Source organism: Micropterus salmoides, unplaced genomic scaffold (assembly GCF_014851395.1).
Source record: "Micropterus salmoides isolate LMB-PRFRI ecotype aquatic unplaced genomic scaffold, ASM1485139v1 Ms_hic_scaffold_4, whole genome shotgun sequence".
Taxonomy (NCBI): Eukaryota; Metazoa; Chordata; class Actinopteri; order Centrarchiformes; family Centrarchidae; genus Micropterus; species Micropterus salmoides.
In genome coordinates this window covers 12,144,737-12,164,371 of record NW_024043372.1, presented here as the reverse complement: position 1 = coordinate 12,164,371, position 19,635 = coordinate 12,144,737, and the positions used below count along the sequence as shown (strand labels likewise).

Here is a 19,635-nt window from a genome sequence, read left to right as displayed (position 1 = left end):
TATACACCCCCTTTCAGTGGCACAAAATACATTACCATCAAAAATGGTACAAGAATGTCAGAGCTGAGCAAGTATGTCTTTTTCATATATCTATATCTGACTGTGAGGTAAGAAGTGCTGAGAAGAAAGGAAGTTGTGAACTCATTATTTGCCACTCAGTGTTCCACTTAAGCCACTGAGCTTAAGAAAGGGGTCATATTTGGTAGGTTGACCATCCCGGGAGCTTTTATGGGAGAGGGGAATTGGGAAGTGCTGAAGTTCTTTCAGAGGTAGCCAGGCATGAGGGGGAAAAAATAAGAGCCCATGACCCATCCTGTAAACACAATGCTTCTCTGGGTTTCCAGTGGAAATATAAACAGTCCCAGTGCTAAACAGCCAATTAATTTCCTCTCATCAGAACAGCAGAGGCAGCAAACTGTGACATGCTGTGGAAGTATGGTGTCTCACATTGTTAGTGTCCTAACTAAGAGTCACTGCCACTGACAACCACAGTGGAGATAAAGTGCTCTCCCTCTGGTCTTTAAAAAAAAAAAAAAGAACTAATTACAGGAGGAGTAATTACATCTCCGTCTATGTAGAGTGTGTGTAATATCTAAAATGTGACTATTTGTTTTTCAGAGATATCCGCAATAATGAAATCTCCTGGGCCATTGAAGACTCCATTGGTTTGTTTGATGGAATGAAGAAGCTGAACACACTGTGAGGACACTCAGAATGTACACCTATAGATAGATGGGAATATTGACAGATTTTGATTTTAATATATGGGGCATGTTTGTAAAATATTTAGATAGAAGGTGCATCTCAAATTCTCTCAGTGTTCCAGAGATTTGGCTGTACGCTACTTTACTGGTGAGCAGTATTTCTTGGTAATATGAAGCTTTATTCATATGGGTCTGTTTGTACATTACAGGTTTTATTTTGCTGTGAAATTGTTCCTCAGATTTGTTCTAGCTTGCACTGAAAGGCTGGTCAAATGTGTGAATTTAGCCTTAGCAAAAGCTACTGACACAGTGCCTCCAGCGTGCAGTACAATCTTCACCCAGGAGCAGGTTTTGTGGCAACTGCTTGCTGAACATAGGAAATATTTTTATTTTCCAGAATCCTACAGCGGAACACAATCAAATCAATCACTAAGAAAGCGTTCGAGGGCCTGGAGGAGCTGGAGCACCTGTGAGTAAAGCCACTGCACATTCCTGTTTGTCCACACAGTTATACTTGCATCTCAGAAGGATCTGTTGTTACTGTCGAATGATTAAAGATAGCAGAAGGCTTATATTACCACTGTACTGTTGTTGTTATCTTATGCTTGTGAAATGGGATGCTATTTTGATAAAAACATCATCGTAGGTGTGTCTAATCCATATTTCTGTCCCTCTACAGGGACCTCAGCAAGAATGGCATCATGTCAATACACCCCGAGGCGTTGTCCCATATGAAGCTCAAAGTGTTGTGAGTACACACCAAATTAATCTTACAGGTGTCATAAGCACATTTGGAATCCGGCTGTCCCCAAGAGTAAAATTGTTTCTTTGACTGATTTATCATTACCGCTTTCATTGAAAATGTGTTATGATCACGTTAACGATGCAATTAAAGGACATGATTAGCATTTATATTGGCTAGCTTTAGTAATTGATGAATAAGGTTTACTGTAACTTTACTTTTTGAGGCTTTCACCTCTCTTTTTTCGGTAAAGATGTCTGAAATTACATTGTTGTCTTACTTGTATAGGACTTGACTTGACTTGCTTGGATAGGACAGCTGTCCCTCATGTGAGGAAAGACAGAGGAAATGTTAAATCTTGCCTTTTTGTGGTTTTGATCAGTCCATTTTAGGAGTGTCTCTCGAGCAGTAGCTAACAAAATGCCCCAGCAGCTGTCAAACTCAGAACATGTTTCATGACAGTAGTCATATCCTGTTTTAATTAGCCTGCTGCTTTAATAGAATATAGCACTATTTGCTTGGCGAGTGGATAAAGTTTGTTTGCCTAATAAGTTAAATAGAGGAACATAATGACAACACCCTTGTAATTAAGATTTATTTTAAGATAAAGTGTATTAAAACATGGTTCTGGCGGCAATGAATCAGTTTTCCTGTCTTGATTAAGATCATTTAAAGGTGGATTTCACACCTGTTATTCGGCTCCCATGGCTGACTCGTTTGGAAATGATAACCCTGGTGTGTGATTTGATTAGTGGTAATGATTTCAAGATTATTAAATGGGCCCTTTTCTAGATGAATTTTTTTTCATTCACAATGGTTTTATATGGCTATTGTTTGTTAACAATAATACACAGTATGACATAATGTTATTCTTTAAATTATTCAGGTAAATTGAACCTTAATTTCAAGAAATTGCCACTCAATCACATCCTCAATACAACTCTATGGGGAAAGCCCGTAACAGCAAAGATGGCGGTTATCCTGCTCCTCCTGCTAGAAAGCCAGTCGTCTGCTTTTAACAGCCAAAGCGGGAATCATATTTCAGCCAATCGTGTGGTTACACTGACGTAAGGGAAATAACACTTTTTAAACCTTATTTTGGGGCAAAGCTTTCAAACTATTTCAGCGATTTTTATCAGATTTTACTGCTGATTCTAGTCATGTAGGTTTTATGTCCTGGTGACCAGTGAAAGTGCAGTTCTGGCTCACCCCCCATTCATTCAGAAAGGAGCCTGGTCTTGTTAGTCCTATAGCTGCCCGGAGGCATAGCCCAGATGGCGGCCGGGTGGCATGACTTACCTATAAGGACTTTGTCAAAATCACTTTCTGAAATGCCCACAAACATATCCTGAAAATATCCACATTCATATTCATTTTTGTTCATCTCCATCCTTTTTATTTCTACTAATTTTACAATGACTCATCTCACTTTCCCTTCTCTGCCTTTCTGTTCACAGTGTCTTGAACACAAGCAGCCTGCTGTGTGACTGCCATATGCAGTGGCTGGGGTCTTGGCTGACCGACAGCCAGTTTCAGCAGTCTGTCTCTGCTGTCTGTGCTCACCCTGCCAGCCTTCTTGGTCGTAACGTCCTGTCCATCAGCCCGGAAGAGTTTGTTTGTGGTCAGTACCACTCTTTTTTTTTTAATTTTTTTTTTATACGGTTTCTAAACTAATCCAATATAGGTACTGTTCAGTGAGCACAGTAGAAAATGTCTGTTGGTATAAGCTAGGGAAGATAGATTTTTCATTTCTGGATTTTTACAAAATGAAATCTATTATTGGTGGCTGTGGCTCAGGAGAACCCCAAATTGCTCCCAACGGTTATACCATCGGTGGGTGTCAGTGTTAGTTCCCTTCTGATGAGCAGTTGGCACCATGCATGGCTACTGCCATCAGAAGTGTGTGTGTGTGTGTGTGTGTGTGTGTGTGGGTGACATGTAGTGTACAGGGCTTTGACTGGTCAGGGGACTAAAAAGGCACTATATAAGTTCAGTCCATTTACTATTATTATATATATTTTACAATAAAATTGCATTATTTTACTGTCGAAGTTATGTAAGTTTTTCCATAAACTTCAGTTTTATAAACAGTTGCACAAAATGTCTGTTACAGTTTGGGTAATACTGTTGACCTGACCAAGCTTACCACCATGTTGCCCTTCCTGAATTGGTTTTGAATGCCAACTGATATCTTACATATCATTTAAGAGGTGTGTTGCAAAAATATGGATTTTCTAACTTGGAATTTACACTTTCGGTCCCTGCTCCTCCACAGATGATTTCCCAAAGCCTCAGATCACAACTCACCCAGAGACGTCTGTGGCACTGCGGGGGAACAACGTGACTCTGAGCTGCATTGCGTCTAGCAGCAGCGATTCGCCAATGACCACAGCATGGCGGAAGGATGGGGAGGTGCTATATGATGCAGAAGTGCAAAACTACGCCCGGTACCAGGAGGGAGAGCTGATTTACACCACTGTGCTTCATCTACTTAATGTCAACTTTACTGATGAGGGCCGCTATCAGTGTGTGGTCTCCAATCACTTTGGCTCCAACTACTCCAACAGGGCCAAGCTTACCGTCAATGGTGAGGATGTTTGACCTTTTTCAAAGAACGTGATTGATGATTGTCAGTGGGGCATATATTTTTCTCTTGCTCTGCAGTCTTTCACTTTCTTTAAGCTATAAGGCGCTGGTCTTGCCAATAAACTATACACTGAGTTCTGGTAGAGCAGTGAGAAATGTTTCTTATACATAATTTATTCTTTGTTTGGTATGCTTGTGTCCTTAATCAGTGGACAATGCAGTAACTGCCAAGAAACATATTTGCATCTGCTGCTTGATCCCAGTCTGATACAGAAGTCTCCACTTCTTTGTCCACACCTTCACTTTTGGCCCTCTATCTTTCAGAGCTGCCATCCTTTCTTAAGACTCCCATGGATTTGACGATTCGAACTGGTACCATGGCCAGGCTAGAGTGTGCTGCTGAAGGCCATCCATCACCCCAGATTGCTTGGCAGAAGGATGGGGGCACTGACTTCCCTGCTGCCCGAGAGCGCAGGATGCATGTGATGCCAGATGATGACATCTTCTTCATTGCGAACGTGAAGACAGAAGACATGGGAGTATACAGCTGCACAGCACAAAATGCAGCTGGCAGCCTGTCTGCAAATGCTACTCTCACCGTCCTGGGTGAGTCACCCACCTGATTAGCAGAGCATGTTACTAATGGTTTACTGCTGGGTCATTTCAGCTGAGTCACTCTGCTTAAATTGGCCACTCATTTATGTCTGTCAGTGCACACCCTTGTTTTTGTATTTCCTCCATGGCAGTTTTTAGTAATGATGTAAACACAGACCTTGTTATACCATGACCATGGAGAATACTGAAACCTGGCTATATGGCACGCCTCTGACACAACCATTAGATCACTTTTTTCTTGATAACTTTGCTTCTGAGATTTGATTTAAGCTATGTGCTAGAAATCAATTACTTTGTCAAAGTTTTTGATCAAGGCATAAACTCTACATACATACCATACACATCCATCTGAACAGTTTGACACAAATGCCACTGGGATAATCCTTATTAAATCAAAAATCAATCCTCTTCTCTTCCAGAAACTCCATCCTTCATGCGGCCGCTGGAAGACAGAACCGTGGCCCGTGGTGAAACTGCCGTGCTTCAGTGTATAGCTGGAGGCAGCCCCGCCCCTCGTCTCAACTGGACCAAAGATGACGGGCCTCTGGTGCTCACTGAGCGCCACTTCTTTGCTGCAGCCAACCAGCTCCTTATCATAGTTGATGCCGGTCCTGCTGATGCTGGGAAATACACCTGCATAATGTCTAACACTCTGGGAACAGAACGTGGCCACATCTACCTGAGCGTTTCGCCATCACCAAACTGTGATACCGTCACAGGATATGACCAGGATGGCTGGACCACTGTGGGCATTGTGGTGATTGTGGTGGTGTGTTGTGTGGTTGGAACCTCTCTGGTATGGGTCATTGTCATCTATCACATGCGCAGGAAGAGCGAGGACTACAGCATCACCAACACAGGTCAGCAGCTGAGGCGCATAGCTATCTGTGATTTCAAAATAAATGTGCCTTCTTTGAAGCTTCACCCAGTAGGGATGGCTGTTTGGAAACATGAAATGTTTCTATGGGGAAGGCTCTTTGTTGTGAGGACAACACTGTTTCACAGAACTCAGTGTCGTGTAACAGAATATCTCTGTCTGTTCCAGATGAGATGAATTTGCCAGCAGACATCCCCAGCTACCTGTCCTCTCAGGGTACTTTGTCAGAGCCTCAGGAAGGCTATAGTAACTCTGAGGCTGGCAGCCACCAGCAGCTCATGCCTCCTCTCTCCAATGGATATGTCCATAAGGGCACAGATGGTGAGTAATCTTCCTTTTAGATTTGGTGAATGCCACCATGTTGGACTCTAAACACAAACATTTTGTCTCAGCGCCATGGATGATATTATTTTTACTTTGTTTTCTTGTGATCTGGATAAGCACACAGTTAAAATAGTAATCGTCTATGAACTGCACATAAAAGGTCATTTGTCACTGCACACACTTTACATCAGCAAAAAACAACATTGGTGCCTCCTGTAGTTGGAACTCAAGAAACACTTCCTAAAAACGTCCCTTTAATATTCATATAAAGATGTAAACTGTGCTTTTCTTGTTTTAGGGCAGTTTAATATTCCAATAATTTAACAAAATGTAGTGATGGTGTTCCTATGGTAGTCAATGATTTATTAGTTAACAGTATAATGACTTTTGATTTGATTGATTTTTCTGGAATGAGACAATGACTAATTATCATGTATGTCCAAGGTGTGTGTTATGGAGACACAGGCAGCGAGGTGGAAACGGAGGGGAACGGCATGCTGCACTGCAGGGTGGGCTCTCTGTTCACTGGACGTAGCAGCTTCCACCCTGGAGACCACCGTGAGGGACTGTCTGGAGTTCCCACAGGTTAGTGTCATCTGTACACATAAGCGGTTAATTCAGTTTCAGCAATTTTATTTATATAGCGCTAAATCATAACAATGGTTATCTCAGGGCACCTTTTTATATAGAGCAGGTCTACACTGTAATATTTATAATATTATTTACAGGGTTATTAGGTTTTTTAAAATTATTATAATGATTAGGGTTTTTTTTTTTTTTTTTTAGCATTCGTTGTTTTGTTTTTTTTTCATATCAAATGGATTTTGAAACGACTATATCTATGCTCTTCACTGGTCCTTGTAACTTATCTTGTTATTATGTAGATGAATGTAATCGGATTGAAGATCTTTTCATAGAGTACCTGTGTATATATTTTTATTTTAATAGGGCTGCACAATTAATCTAATTGCAGTCGCGGTGTTGTCATGTGCAATTACATAACCGCAAAAGTGTGCTATTTAATAAAACAAAATGTGTGTGTGACGTTCTCTTCTCTGTGTCTGCTGCAGTCTGCTCATTATCTCCGCCCACACCGGGCTCTTGCATGTACCTCTACAAACGGATAAGCCTACTTGCAATGAGGAAAAATTATTTACGAGCAGTGTGCCAGTAACTTTTAAGACAACAACCAACTCTAAGCCTCTCCCCGCTCCGCCACTAATCGTTCAAAACATAGTCGGACTCGCCACCAGATCACCAAGAGAAATGCCGCCGCTCCGGTCGCTGTGACATAATCAGACCGAAGAAAACATAAAGAAGGTTTGAGTTTGGCTCGCTGGCCAATTGACGTTAGTGTATCAGTGCATTTTGTTATTCAACATGTTCAACTTTTCACAGATCTGACATGCTATGTAAGTCACTTTATATAAGTCACAACCTGGATGGGGCGGGACATTAAAAAAGATTGATATGCTACAGCAAATCATTAAATATTGAACAATATGATTATTGGCAAGTTAGTACTTAGCATTAACAAATTATAGACCGATGTAGAGCCTTTTTGTTTTCTTAAATAAATAAAAACAACCCACAGAAATTAACCAGCTGTAACTGGATTTAATATTCAACTAGTGGTAAAATAGTATACTATTATATGAAATTATAATGAATGTAGTATATTATTGTTATAATAACAGTATACTGTTAACTAAACATTATTTTCTTTATTTAATACACTCCTGTACAGTTCCTCCTCCAGGTTATGGATAGAGACTGCATTAGACAGATGTACATTGAGCCGGTGCCAGTGTGCCAATATTTGCTCCTTCTAGCCTTTCTTCGTAGAGCAACACGCTCCTCTTGTTCTGTTTTACATCTGTTTTACTTGTTATTGTTATAAATATTGTTTAACTTTGTTCAAGTTGAGAAATACACATTTCAAAATGTCAGTATTTTGTGCATTCCTTGATAATTAAGTAAGCAGACTCAGAGTACCATTTGTTCAATAATAATCGAATCGCAACATTGTCCACAGTAATCGCAGAAGATCTTTTTCTCCAAATCGTGCAGCCCTATATTTTCATATAATAACATGTGAGTAAATTAGATAACATAAAATGTATACTCTAAATAATCAGGTCAGGATTGTAGTAGTTGCAGTGGCAGCAGTACCAGCATAAATGCATATGATGATGAACCCCTAATGGGCACAAAACACACACGTCTGATAATAAGTTGTTATTTATGTGGCACCTTTTTGTATACACAAAAAGCAGCTCAAAGTACCTTTACAAAATAAAAAAATAAAAGAGCAGACAATTTAAACATCTGAAATATTGAAATACATTTAAAAAGAGGAGGAGAAACAAAATTATAGACACTTACCTACTACATAACAGGTCGGTTGTAACAGAAATGATCTTTTAAGTATGTTTTGTATGAAGATCCCCAAGAGTTTGAAATGGAAAATGAAAATAAAAGTCATGAATTTTGAACATTTATACAGATTATGATTGTATCACATATAATAAATGTTGGTACTTGTGAGAATAATTGTCAGTAGTCAGGTGACGCGAGAGGCCTGATTTTCCCAATCACTGTCAGCATGAATCACACACAATCTCTAAATGAAACCATAGTCTGCATCAGGCTTAAAAAAACAAACTGCAAACAAAGGGAAAGTAACACTTTCACACACAAGATCCTTATTCTTCTTTGTCAGGTGGTGCAGGCCCCGTGGTCATCTGCTCCGACTGCTACGACAATGCCAACATCTACTCTCGTACACGGGAGTACTGCCCCTACGCCTACCTTGGGGAGGATGATCCACTGGACAAGACTCCACCCGGCCTGAAGGACGGCTTCATTGAGCATGCCCAGCACAAAGACACTGCACTGGAGAGCCTTATTAGCAACCAGGACTCCTCCAACTTTCTCACCTCACATGAAAAAAGGTTGAACAGCCACACTCCCCCGGAGCACTACACCAACGGTGAGACTAGAAACAAATTCCAGTTTTACCTTTCTGATATGGTGGACACCATCCTTTGTCAAGAAGTAAACTATCATGTCCTATCTACTAATGTGCATGTGGGTAAAACGTTGAATTTCACCACCCCGTAGCTACTGAAAACATTTCCCTCTTCTCTTTGTGGCTGTTATAACTCTTGCAGCTGCTCAGGCAAGTTTGCTTTTAGCTTGCCTTGAAATACAGTATAAACAGTAAGGTTGTTGATATACTAAAGGTAGAATTTTACAGGTTAGAGATTTCCCAGTGAACTGGTAAATCCATAAGATCGTATTTATTAGAGATATTGATCTTCCAGATATAATCTTTTTAGATACATAGAAGCTTTTTAGGTTAGAAGGTTGTTCAGGTAATCAAAGTGCTAACAGGCTCCATCTAACATTATATTATTTGAGATTATGCAAGGAAAGTAAAAGTTGAAAAGCTTGGCTAACATGTAAACAAACTAAATTAGCTACTTAAATGTTTATCCAAAATCTAAAACTATAGACTTGCAAAATGATAATTTTCACTGCCAATTAATCTATCAATTACTTTTTATTAAGTGTTTATTCTTTAAAATATCAGTCACATGTACAGACAGACAGTGTATAGGAACACGTAGCTTGTTTTGTCCTGCCAGTACTCTCATTTGGGATACACCGATATAAAACAGAGAAAAGCAGCAAATGCTCACATTTAAAATGGTGCCAGTGTCTGAGTGTTTGTATTTTACTCTCTTTGCAGATTTTCTTAGCAGGTCCTTCTGGGGAGAAGGGGAAGATCCGTCCTCAAAACACCAACCAGGTCCATCCCAGCACCCAGTGACTGTACACAGGACACCTCCTCTGACTTCCACTGCTGACAGGGCAGAGGAACAGAGTGAAGCAGAGGTGGACAGCTTTCCCAGGCGATGCACACCGGACCACAGAAGTGCCTCTAATAGGACTAACCCTCAGGAGCGTTCTGCTCCCACATAGGTCCTTATACTCCGTCCCGCGTTCTGCCTCTGACACCTTGTTGCTGCACCTCCCCTACCCCCACTACCTCCAAAGAAACTCCTTACATTCTGCCAAAGATGCTCTCTTGTATGTTTACATTCCCCTTTCACTCAAGAGGACATGCTAACGGTCTCCACTGTGGAAAGACTGCCGTGTCAGACGGAGAAATGGGCCGGTAATTAAAGTGACCTCCTCCTTGACACCTCCACAGGACCCCTTATTCCCACATCCTTCCTCACTTCTTTGTTCTCTTTTTGGAGAAAGCTATGAATGTATTCTTTAAAGAGTCATGTCGGATGCTGCCATGAGAAAATGCCAAGACATGGTGGAGTATTTATAAGCTCTCTCTCCCCTGTCCCTTCCGCTGTGGGGCTGAAATTCAGTGCCAGTTTTGTCTCATCATTCCTGGTACAGACACCTGTTGGAGCTGGCTACATGACTTTGGTAGTAATTACAAATCACCTATTCCCAAGGAGGGGAAAGTGGGGTTAACACGGGACAAATGTAGTTCCCTAACCAGCAGTTTGTGGTTGTTTTAATATAGGAAAGAACATTCAACATATGTCCCAAATTCCCACAGCCATCCCGACTGACTCAAAACTATGCTATCTGGTATCCTGTTATGCAAATCCCAGAGACTTCGACACCAAACTGTGGTATATATTATGAATCTATATATGAATATATCCTATATCATTATCTCATCTTGTTTCTGTCCTTTTAAATTTTTTTTTTTTTTTTTTTTTTTTTTTTAAATGTCTTCGTAAAGATAAGTTTGGAGAGAAGGCGTACAATTTTTTGCACATGTGACAATCATGGTTTTGCTGGCTATCTTCTTATGGTTGTTTATTGGATGGCCTTTTTAACAAGCATTCTCAGTAACCTCGGTCAGGTGACATTATGGTTTATATATACAGTGTGCACTGATTTGTTTTCCCTTTTGTCATACCTTACAGGCACTTAATTTAATGGTGGCCAACTTTACTATGCAGTGCGCATGCCATTTTAAAAGATTTTTCATCCCAGTTTTATCTTAAAAAGTTCCTGATCCTTCCGTAGATAGTGATCAAGTCTAGGTTTTCACTTGGGACTGTGACAAATGAGAATGTATTGTATTATTTTATTCATGTATGTATGTATTTGTACATAAGGCTAGTAATCTATTAAACGCCATGTCCTACTAGTCCATTTGCAGAGATGTTTGAGACATAAGCTGCAGTAATTTTAAGCGTATTCATTTTAAGCCTTTATTGTCCCAGCATTCTCCTGAAGTTTTTACATGTTGGTTCAGGTAACAAGAAGAACACATTTTCTCAATAAGTGGGTGATATTTTCCTCATAACTGAAAGTCAGCAATCCGACAGCTGCCAGCTTTAGCAAACTGTACTGTTTCCAAATGTCAGTTTTTAAGTTAGATCGCCTTGATTATTGCACTTTTGTGACTCAGAAGCTTATATTTGCCCAATATATTTAGCAAATTGTACTCTGTTGCCAGTTTATTAGGTACACCTTGCTGAAAGCAATGCAGTCGAAAGAGCAGTCCTTCGATATATCCTACCTTTTGTGAAGGTTATAATGTACAGTTTTTGTTGAAAAACATTTTTACATAGGATTGTATGATCATTTTGGAGGATGTAGTTTGTGGTGGTGGTGTTGAATTGTATTGCATTATACTGGCAGATGTTGTTATTTTGTGCAGCACATTTTCATCATATTTATATTTCGTGATGGTAGGATTTATTGCACGACTGTTGTTAGATGGTTTTAGCTAGGTGTACCTGATAATAAACTGTCAATTGAGGGTATATCATACTCATTCTTCAACGCTACATCTGACAACATATTTGAAAGTTTATTTTTGTTTTTGTACTTTGTTTTTTTGATGATTAGCACTGCTACATTCTACTCTTTGATTTTTGACCAAAAAAGGAGTTGTCATGTTCCTTTTCTCCCTCTTTTGTAGTGGTACACTGAGTGTTCGAGAGTATTTCAGACACTAAAAATCAATAATGCTGAAAAGTTAATCTACAGTGAAAATGTGCGACGGTGTTGCTTGATGCCATGTTTTTGATGTCATGTCACAAAGTGTAACATGGCCATACAAATGATTTTTATTTTTAATCAATAATTACTCAAAATTGACTGCATGTGTGTTAAGCAGCAAATGCGGTACCCCTCCACCTCCACTTTCATATTTTGTTAATCATGCTTTCCTTCGATTTGCCAGATAAACACATTCCAAGCCTTTTCCTCTGAATTTAGTGTTGCCCAGATTATTGATTACCTACTGGTATTATTTTCCAAGCCAAGACCTGGGTCTCTTTTGCATTTTGACACACTCCTTGCTTCAGTGGAAGCAGCTTTTTTGTTGTTTCTTGATGTTTTTTGACTGTTTGCCAAGATGGAGAAATTTAAATGAAAACTTGCAGTGATAAGGAATCTTAAAGGAGCTACATGCCGGAGGGGGGAGGGGGCGTATATTGATTCACTGTTCCATAATTTCTGCCAACACAGCATAAACATAATGTGCATTTGTATGATTTTATTCTCTGAACGTCCTTTATGACTTTATACCAAAGTTTAGCAGTAACTGCTTTGGCAATATCCAATGCTGCTTTTTTTTTTTTTTTTTTGAAATTTTGTTTTCATTAGTATTTTTGGACCTTTTTTCTTTGTTTTGGACCTGTACATTCTGTAAAGCATGTCTAACAAGCCTTTTTGTTACGTAGCAATTACTCGAACATTAAACATGAATTCTGAACATTGGTTCTTGGTCATAATCATGTCTGCCTCAACACATCTTTTATTTTCATTAATGATAAAGCTGTTGATTAATTTTCTTGATTGGTCATTTTGTCTGTAAAATGTCAGAAAATAATTAATCACAATTTCCCAGATTCCATGTCCAGTGACATGTTGAAGGTGTTTAGTCCAAAACCCAAAGATAAAGAATTTAAGATGATGTATACAGAAAAAGTATGGAAACGCTTACACTTTTGAAGCTGGGAGAAGCACATGTTTGGTCTTTTTGCTTGACCAAATGAAAGAAAATGTTTGATAGCTTATCAAAATAATGTCGTGTTAATGAGGAAAAAAATAGAGAATATTCTTGCTGGATTTTATTTAGGTTACATGTAATTCCAGAGGCACGAACCACAACATAATTTCTGGGCACACCATGGAATGGTTTAAAAGGCCAAGCCATTATAATCTGGATTTAGTCATGTCAAGCCACCACAAAGCCACCTAATATGGGCCTTAAAAAACTGTTAGTCCACCATCAGTCTTGATGTTAAGAAAAAAAGACCTACTTTTTTCAAGTCCCTCCTACATTAATCCTGTAGAATCACAGGAAACCTTGGAGACGAGCTGAATCTGACAGTGGTTCAGCCTTTTAAAGTCTGCAGTTTGTTTGGATCCCCGGTCCCCATCAAAGACATGATAGCATTGTTAATCATCCTCTACAAGGCAATGAATTATTCAGCACAATGTCCAGGGCGGCAACTCTGTGTTTAAATGCAGACTTATAATTCATCACACAGAACAGAAACAACTGCTGCTTCATAAATACTACAGAAGGTGTGTTCCAGTTATAACGTTAATTAGCTCCACTACATGGTGCTGACATATGATTGTCCTGTTAGTCAGAAAGCCCAAATTGTCAAAATCCATCATGCTGTATTAGAGAGATTTTGGCAAAAGCATCATTTATAACTTGCAAAGTTTGTGCAGAACACAACCAGTAATCTCCAGAGATGAAGTGACATTTATAGAGTTTAATTAACTTCCAAAGCTACACTTATACACCACTTACGTGTTGCGTCATCTTGAATTTTTCATTAAGCTCCACTAACATTTGTCATGAAACAAGCATTTAAAGACAAAAGATCTGTATGTAAATTAATAAGGGCATGTAAAATATATGCTCCCAGGACATGGAATTTGTAGACTTTGCATGTAGGTGGGAGTACAGTTTCCCCTTGAATAAAAGGTCAGATTTTCAGCTCTAGACCTACATAAAAGATGATGTTGTGCATGAACACAGTACTGTGGCCACTGCAAGCCTTCTCTAATCAAAACAAATCACGTTTATTTTTCACATACACAATCATACACCTTGTCTAGCTCCAGAAAGCAACTAACAAATAGTGAACAGTAGATGCAAAAATTGTGTACAAAGACGTGGCAACTCAAAGCTGTAGATAATCGTAAATAATGATTAAGTGAATTCAATCATCGCCCTATAGGTCATGCGTGGATAAATGCAGCTGAATTCAGTCAAGCGTGGAGGTACAGTATATGTATGCAAGTGTAGCTAAATCAGAGACCTCTGGGAAGGCATGAAATAGAGCATTAAATAGTTTGGATGTCTCTGATTGTGTCAGTAGGTGTCGCTGTGGAGACACGTCAACAGGAACGTCCTCCACAAGAATAGCACCACACTCTATGCAAATTCACTCTTAATTAGGTGTAATTTGTTTTGCTCGCTTGATATTAGGATTACATGCTCCGTGTATTTATAGTTAGTCTTTTATTTTCTGCTTATTCTACCTCATATTCACGTCTGTCCCGCAGCCTAAATTGTAAAACATGCAGATAAACACGGACGTTATACATTTTAGACAGGGACTAAAATGACAATAAATTACAGTGATCATCACTCATACAGTATGTTTTCTTCATTTAGTACCACAACACACCGGAGGATGGAGCCAGCATAAGCGTCTGGAAAACACTGCTACCGCTGAGCGTAAAAGGGGCGTTTCGGAGGTTGGCAACGTCTCTCTTGGCGGTGCCAGGTGTGTTCAAACCTGTAGCAGACAAACGCTCGTGTGTGTCTGTCGGTCACCGTGGGCTGCATCTCAACTGCATAAACCGCCTACCGGTGATCGCCACCGCCCGTCGATCTTCAGCCTGCCCACAGGTATAAGGGATTTCTCGTTGACAATACATTTCAGCGACAGACACACCACAGTCTAAAATACTCTCTGTTTACATTTTTGATTTGACTACTTGGCGTCGGGAGGATCCTACAGAGACGAAGCAAAGCACGGATATGGTTCCAGAGTAGCGAAGGAAAGCACGAAACCTGAACTGTTCCCTTTTAACCATCTTGCCGCTATCAGCTCCTCTGTTTTACGCACAAGGAGCGCTTGGAATTATTGCAACACAGGCAACTGTGAGCACACCGGAGCACAAGCCCCGTGGGATGACAGACCTCAGCGGCAGATTCACCGGTGAAAATCAGCCGGCTAAATGTTAGGACGATGAAATACCCAGCAGGTCGGGAGAATAACTCAGGAAGGTTTATTAGGCCGCGTCACTTCGCGTTCATTTAACATCAGCAAACCGAGGCGACTGTACCCAGTTAGATCGTTAGTTCTTCGAGAAGGGAGTAACCATGTCTAGAACACTGAAGAAGAAGAAACACTGGTCCAGTAAAGTGGTGGAGTGCGCGGTATCATGGGGGAACCTGGGGGACTTTGGTTCCGTGGTGGAGGTCCTGGGAGGAGCAGAGCTGGGACAGTTCCCCCACCTGGGTCAGATGAAGCTGGACGTGCTGGTGTGTCACGTCGGGAAGCTGCCCTACTACGGGGACGTTTTGCTGGAGGTGAACGGGACGCCCGTCAGTGGACTTACAAACCGTGACACCCTGGCTGTCATACGCCACTTTCGGGAGCCGATTCGCTTGAAGACCGTCAAACCAGGTGCGTCCCCCTGCTTTCTGTTCTCAACCCTGTTGTCACCTGAGCTCTGTTTGTCAGAGGAGCGTTTTGATTTGTGGATGTTGGCATTCACTACACAACACAGCAACCCTCGCGGGTAATGTAGAGATCAACAGAAACACTGGTAGCCTACTTACTACTGCCAGTCTGTGATCATCTCAAGACAAACATCCTTAAATAAATATTTAAACATGAATGCACAGAAGTATCTTCACAGACTATCTCCTCATATAACTTACAATAGGTTTATATGTTTACCTGTGATATATACTTTATAAATGTGCTAAAGCTGACTAAACTATTGCAAAATAGAAAAAAATGTGAATAAAGTGAGTTTATCTGTGCACCCACCACAACATCCCTGTCCACTTCCCAAAGGTTATCTCAGACTTCTACCTTCAACCTCCTACTGTCCCATAACATCTAATTGCCCAGTTCTCTCACCACATTCTCAGGGAGATGGACTAGTGATAATGGTAATAATGGCATGTAGCCCAGTTGGAGCCTCCTAGGTTAAGTGCACTTGCATGCATAGGAATAAGGCCTAATCGCATGCTCCATTATTCAGACTACTCTTCTACCCATTGGCCACAGAAGCCGGAGTGGTTGGCTGTGTTGTATCCCGTTGTACCATCATTCGTCGCCCAGCTGTAATAGGACGCTGGCTGCAACATCCAGACACTGAGATAATGAGGTGTAATAGCTGTGACATCTTGTTGATGCTGCTGTAGTATTGTAGTGGTTTTGACCCAAGCTGAGGTCTTCAGGTGAATTGGTTTACTGGTACTGGAGTTACAGTTGTGTGTTTATGGGTAAAGGAGATTACCATACACTGTATGCTGGAGCTGGGTGTGTGTGTGTGTGTGTGTGTGTGTGTGTGTGTGTGTGTGTGTGTGTGTGTGTGTGTGTGTGTGTGTGTGTGGTTCATTCCTAGGAGTTTTCCTGTATTTTTCAAATTAATATTGTATTGATTTTTTTATATATCTTTTCTAAACAAACAAGAGATGAAAAGAAAAATGTTTGCCTAGATTTATGAGTCCGGTACCTCTTAGTGTGCATGCACATGAATTTGCGTGTCTGTGTATTTCATGGCTCTACAATCCCCAGAGCTCCTAACGCCTTGCTCTGTGCCCCACTAACCAAGGATGATTAATAAAGGGCATGGATGAATGAGAGAGTGAGGGAGAGGGAGGCACACAAAGAAACGGAGGAGAGAGAGAAGCATAGGGAGAGAGACATAAAGGGAGATAGGGAGAAAATCTGCTTTGCCTTTGGCTCCAGGCTTAACTCCCACGCAGGGGCTTTTTTTTGCTCTCAGGGAAGTAATAGGTGGCAAGGATGGCAAAATTCCTCATCACCTATTTCTTCACTGTCATCCGTACCAGTCTGCTGTAGATGTCCATATTCTTTTTTAGTCATATGTTATCATATATTCTGTTTGGAAACAAGTACAATCCCCCCCACCCCACCCCACCCAATATCAGCATACAAATGGGTTTGTTATATTGTATGATTACATGTTGTGCGTGTGTGCATGTCTGCACTGTGTGTATACATTCCTGTGTGGTAGCCTCATGTTTAATTCACACCTCTTGCATAATTTAATTAGCGAGTGGATTTTCTCCACTCTGATGGAGTTGGTGGGCCTAGAGGATCAGTTGTTACCAGGGAGCCCAAGAAGCTGTGATGACATGGCGGCGTGCGGCAGCGACGAACAAGCTCTCTGGGTCCACCAGATGTTCCGCGGTGCTCTTCCCAAGATCCTCTTGTGCTCTGCCTGCCTTGCCCTCTGGAGCTGGTGGGCTTCCTGTGCTGCTACTGCTGACAGCTGCAGCAGAGCTAGGAGGGAAGAGAATGAGAGTGTGCAGAGATGCTAAATCAGAAATGGGGATTTGAGGCAAGGATAGAGAGAGACAGAATGCAAGATGCAAGTCTCTATGGAGGCTATTATCTATCTCAGCCATTGATCGAAAGAAATGCGAGCTGAAAGAGTTGCACACAGCACTTCACTTACTTTTCTGTTGGTGCTTCTGGTGCATCATATGTTCTCTAGGGACTGCCAAGAGGCTTCTCTCACATGCTTACATCCTCACATACATTCTCTTTTACTGCTTTGAAATGAAGAAGTTCACACTAAGCCTACACCAATATTTCATGATATACCATGAGGTGGATGTTCCCATTTCCCGGGTATCTTTGATTAAGCTGGTAGATGCCTCTATTAAAAGCGCTGTGCTCGGTACAGGAATCTATTTCTGACGATACCCCAGCTTTGAAATGGAAAAGATGCCTGAGGAAAAGGCTCATGAATGGCATCCCAGAATTCCTTTCCCGTTGCTCAGCTATTTTGTGCCGTGCTTCATATGTTCGCAGCTTCAATCACTGTCCAATCAAAACTTGCGTACAACCTGTAGCCATTTATATGCAGCTGAATGGATGATGACTTTGACATCAAATTAATAATTTCTCAGTGCAGTACACAGTGGAGCCAGCACAAAAAGCTATTTCTTCTTCTAGATGAGTAATATTAGCTGTGTGAGTGTTGGAAACACATGTATATGGTTTTATGATATCTAATATAGTAATTAAATCTAACAGCAGTAATCAGATTGCAGGTACATTTTAATGGCACGTTAATTAATTGCAAATACTCAAAACACCTTTGGGGTGTGGGAATAACAGCATTTTGATTGCAAGATCTTTATTGATTTTAATGGTTGGTAATTATTGGTGTCATAATGAGAACAGTTATGTCTTCAAAATGGCATAATTCATCCGTTTCTGTAAGCTACGGAGTGTCAGAGGTTAATTCTGTTCTTAATTACCTTTTGAATTTTGAAGCAGCAGTGGACTCTGTTATTGATAACAATTTGTTGCCCACTCTAGATTACATTTTGAGTTACCTGCTTCTGCTCACAGAGCAGCATATTTTCCATTACCTGCTGATCATGCCAATAGAGAAGAATACACAGTGACATGAGCCCCTAAGCCCCTGTATCAAACGGCAATAGTGAGTGTGGGTTAATCACATTAATGCACCGTTCATATCAGGAAGTGCCTCTCAATGGAATCATCCTCTTGACAGGCGATGCTTTGTCACTGCAAAGAGATTTGCAGTTGGCTGCAAAAAAATGGGGAGTGAGAGTGGGAATACATTAGCCCGGAGAGCCTGGTCAAATAACTAGAGACTTGTTCTTGCCTTAGAGATGTTTCTGACCATCTGAATGGAGCAGAAGAGCCATCACATACCCACACACCACTCCTTTGGCACGGAACGGAAAAAGTACTTTAAAGGTAGGGTACGCCATTCTGGAGAAATACAACGACACGGCAATACTGTAACTAGCTCTAGATAAGTTTTGGGTTATCAAACTGTCGCTACAGTTTCTGGTGCGAAGCTAACGTGCAGAGAGGACAAGACAGTCCCAGAGCCAGCACACCAGCTCCAAACAGAGATACTCACAACTCTCCTGCTACTATAGCTAACATCACAACAACAACATGTCTTGGCCAACTACAAAGTAAGATGAATGTTCGTGGGCAAGTAATTTAACGTCACCTGACACGCACATCATGGCTGGAAAAGTGTACGGTGGCTTGGTCTTAGCCACTTAGTTTGTTTCCCATTTACAGAGCCAAGATTGTGTACAAACAACAGATTTGTTTTTAGCGCACACACAGCGGACAGCTAGTGGACCGTGAGGACATATTCACTGAATTAGAATTGCATACCCCATCCTTTTAAGGCTGAATGAACTCCTTCTTAGTGAGTTTAGGGGGGTTCTTAGTGTTTTTTATGATTCACTAAGACTTCTGCTATGTTTTGCTTAGATTTGTTTAGGCTTGGGCACTGATCCTGCTGCTCTGCTATTGGATTATTTACAGTTTGGTGCTTATGCAGCTACTTTTCCACCTCTTTGTGGTTTTAATTGCACTGTTGCCTAGTATGCGTGTTACTGTATGTTGTCTACAACTGCTTTCTAGGCCAGGCGTCCCTTGGAAAAAATATTCTTAATCGCATTGGTGCCAGCTGGCTAGATAAAGGCTGAATGA

The 19,635-nt window shown here is 40.8% G+C and overlaps 2 protein-coding genes across 3 annotated transcripts in view; both read left to right on the top strand.

Moving 5' to 3' along the window:
• Positions 1–618: 618 nt before the first annotated feature.
• Positions 619–12,622, top strand: LOC119886192 (leucine-rich repeats and immunoglobulin-like domains protein 2; the record flags this gene model as incomplete). Its single annotated transcript, XM_038696761.1, is given in 11 exon segments — positions 619–699; positions 1,102–1,173; positions 1,384–1,452; positions 2,904–3,067; positions 3,722–4,033; positions 4,357–4,638; positions 5,067–5,507; positions 5,693–5,845; positions 6,293–6,433; positions 8,571–8,840; positions 9,603–12,622. Coding segments are annotated over 11 exon segments (2,157 nt in total). The 3' UTR covers positions 9,836–12,622.
• Positions 12,623–14,476: 1,854 nt separating this feature from the next.
• Positions 14,477–19,635, top strand: part of LOC119886575 (membrane-associated guanylate kinase, WW and PDZ domain-containing protein 3-like) — a 119,649-nt gene continuing 114,490 nt past the window's right edge. Inside the window, exon 1 of one of the 2 annotated variants that reach the window (XM_038697404.1) lies at positions 14,477–15,564. In XM_038697404.1, coding sequence (XP_038553332.1) covers positions 15,258–15,564 — 307 coding nt within the window. In that variant the 5' untranslated portion in view covers positions 14,477–15,257. The remainder of the gene's footprint in view (positions 15,565–19,635) is intronic. The other variant, XM_038697405.1, reaches the window with a different exon arrangement.